We start from the raw sequence: 3,064 nt of genomic DNA, 5'->3' as shown, positions 1-3,064 counted from the left end.
AGATGTGGGACCCGCCGGTCCCTTTGGCCTCCAGTGCGGACGGAGGCTTCCCTGCGGAGGGGCCAGCCCTGTCACCCGGCTCTGCCCGCCTGGCCTTGGCTTTGGCTGCCGCGATGGTGATGTACTTGGTGACGATGGTGATGTGGCAGGACCTGAAGTCTGCCAGCGCAGAGATGCACTGGTTGAAAGCCGCACAGAGCCCTGCGTCTCCGGAGGAGAGCACGTGCTGCTTCAGGGAGGGGGCACGGTGGATCTCCTCCACAAAGGCTCTGTGGGTCGGGGGCATGTAGTCCCTCATCCTGTGCAGGAAGGCGGCTGCAAGACACCAGCAAAGGAAGAAATAAATTGTGGGTGAGGGGGTTAAAGAGCCCTGACGCTCTCAGAGAGCGGCCGGACTGGAGCACTGGTGCTGGCGTGGTCTGCAGGGTCCACTGCGCTGGGTGGCACCCGCCAGCCTGCCCAGCCTCCTGGCCCCTCTGTTCTGTCTCGGTGCCTCCAATTAACTGAGAAAGAAAACCCATATTAGGTCAATGCTCCCTTAGGGTTGGTCTTAACCCTAAAAGGCAGGTTTTAGCCCTTGCTCTCAGCCTTTTGGTTTCGGGTTGTTTGGGGGTTTTTTTTGCTATTAGAGTGGTTTTGCTCATTTCTGATAAATATATTCTGTTGTGGGCCAGACTAATGTGAAGCTATGTGAATGGACGTGCTAAATTACTGGCAGGATGCTGCTGTGCTCTGCTTCCTCATCTCTGTACCCATATATAACCTCAGTAAAAAGTTGACACGCAAAAAGCAAAATCTGTCCATCTGGGAATTTATAGCGGCAAGGAAGTGCCTGCCAGAGCCTCGTTTATAGACTTCCTCTCTAATGAACTGGGCAGAGCCTCGTCCCAGCCGGGCTCTGCGAGGGTTTTGCGAGGGTGAGATGGGCGCGTGTCCTGTCGACTGGCAGATCCAGGCAGAGCCGTGGGAATCGCTCTGGCTCGGTTCTTCCCCTGCCCCTTATTTGCTTAGGAAAAAGGAAAAGTGTGTGACTTACTGCTCTCCTCGCTATGGCGAATCCCCAGGAGCTCGTCAAAAGCGTGAAGGACGGTGCTCTGTGCCGCACTCCCTCCCGAGTACGCCATGGGCTCGTCAGATACACCTTCGTATATCAACCCGTCCGGCATGGCGGGGTTATCTTTCCAGCTGAGAGGGAAGGCACGGCCGTCAGGCAGGGAGCGGCCGTGGGGCGGCTGGTAATGGCGGGGGCTGCGAGAAGGGACCCGGGCTGGCAAGGCTGAGCGAAACCTTCCTGACCCGGCCCATGGATCTCCTCCTCCTCGCTCAGCCTGGTCAGCTGTCCTCAAATGTGAGATAAACTTGGAAATCAAACACCGTGTCGAGGCGCACGACAAGGTCACGGGTGTAGAGAGAAATCCTTAATTACCCTTTGCCTAGGAGCTAGGGATCATTCTACGGGATTGGTGAGCACCCCATGGCGTGGTCCCGGGACACGCTGCCCTGTGCCGTGGCTGCACCTCCCTCTCCGACTCGAGGCCTGGCTCGAGTGGTTTGCGCGTGCAGAGCTGCTTTGGGTGTGCAAGAGGGGAGGGGGCACTTGTCTGGCAATAGTTGCACTTAACATTGACTCCCTGAAATGCCTGTGGCTGTTAGGAGAAGCCGGGTTGCCTCTGTGGCAAGACAGAATCGCCCAAACGCTCCTCCAAGCCCTTGAAGTTTGTACTTTGGATTTTTGTCTGTTCTTGTTACTCTTGAGATGATGTCTTTAAGGACAGCGCAGGGCAGCCTGCCTTTATTTATTTCAGCAGAGAACAAGCCTGTAATGTGATTTCCTCCCTCTCATAAAGCTGCTCGTCCTCAGCAAGCCCGGGAACCAGGCAGCATCGGTGCCTCCCCCCCCTTACACCATTAACTCACAGCTCCTGTCATCCGGCTTTATGCGCCCGTTGTGCAAAAATGGATAAATGCTCACTCACAAATGGAGAGAGGAGATATAATTTCAGAGAGATAATGTGCCTGGCACAAAAATATCTCTTGACCTTCTGAAGAATGCACCATTTCATGAAGCTTTCGGTGCTGGCTGCTAAGGCTGTTTGATTGCTGGAGCAGATTTTGCACAAACTGCAGAGAAAATAGATTCATTATCAAATACCGTAATATTTTTAGCTCTCCCAGGGATGTATTTATAGTAACCTTTACTAGTGGGAAGTTCTTATAAGCAGAAGGGAATTTAAAAGGCATGTTTTTCCAGGCTGATGACCATCAATGCAAGGTCTGCTTGGATAAAAAATGAGAGAAACCTAATCAGGATTCATGGAGCCTTTTGACTTCGGAATGCTGAGATATGCTGAAGAGAAATAAAAATAGAAACCCCCTGAGAGGCCCGGGAGCGGAGCAGTTGGGGATGCTCGCAGCCCCACAGGGAAGACGAGGGATAGCAAACCCGCAGCGCTGGGCTCTCATGGCCACAAGGTCTGCTTGGATAAAAAATGAGAGAAACCTAATCAGGATTCATGGAGCCTTTTGACTTCGGAATGCTGAGATATGCTGAAGAGAAATAAAAATAGAAACCCCCTGAGAGGCCCGGGAGCGGAGCAGTTGGGGATGCTCGCAGCCCCACAGGGAAGACGAGGGATAGCAAACCCGCAGCGCTGGGCTCTCATGGCCATGTTTCTGCCTTCCCCAATGGACTTCTTTCAGTATTTGGGAAGGATTGGTTTTTTTAATTAATGGAATTGTAATGGAGCAACAGCAAGAGGCTTGTTATAGATGTTTTCTTAACACGCAGGGGGAAGAGACCCCACTCAGCTTTGTAGCTTTGTGTGTACAGTGTGCAAAGTAAAGAGAAATTAGTCTTCTCCTGTCGAAACTGTTCGGGCCAAGGGCAGGAATGATTCATTTCTGCACAATTACGGCTGTTGTGGTGCAGAGACCATGCGGGGGCTAAGCTGAAGTGCGGCATGGAGAGAAGCGGGTGGGGAGGAGGCTCCAGCCCTTCTCCCGCAGTCCTTGCCCCGCGGCTCCAGCTCCCCATGGGCGGATCGAGCACCCGGGATCTCCCTCC

The 3,064-nt window shown here is 53.3% G+C and overlaps 1 protein-coding gene across 1 annotated transcript in view; it reads right to left on the bottom strand.

Annotated features, from left to right (window-relative positions):
- The window catches only part of LOC104074012 (indoleamine 2,3-dioxygenase 2-like), a gene marked incomplete at its 5' end in the record, with an annotated part of 1,242 nt that extends 57 nt beyond the window's left edge, over positions 1–1,185 (bottom strand). Inside the window, 2 exon segments of the mRNA XM_009573975.1 lie at positions 2–315; positions 1,037–1,185. Of these exon segments, the coding sequence (XP_009572270.1) occupies positions 2–315; positions 1,037–1,185 (463 nt within the window).
- Positions 1,186–3,064: the final 1,879 nt, after the last annotated feature.

Source organism: Fulmarus glacialis, unplaced genomic scaffold (assembly GCF_000690835.1).
Source record: "Fulmarus glacialis isolate BGI_N327 unplaced genomic scaffold, ASM69083v1 scaffold32023, whole genome shotgun sequence".
In the NCBI taxonomy this organism is placed as follows: domain Eukaryota; kingdom Metazoa; phylum Chordata; class Aves; order Procellariiformes; family Procellariidae; genus Fulmarus; species Fulmarus glacialis.
The sequence above is the reverse complement of the archived record's forward strand: the minus strand, read 5'-3'. Positions and strand labels throughout refer to the sequence as shown.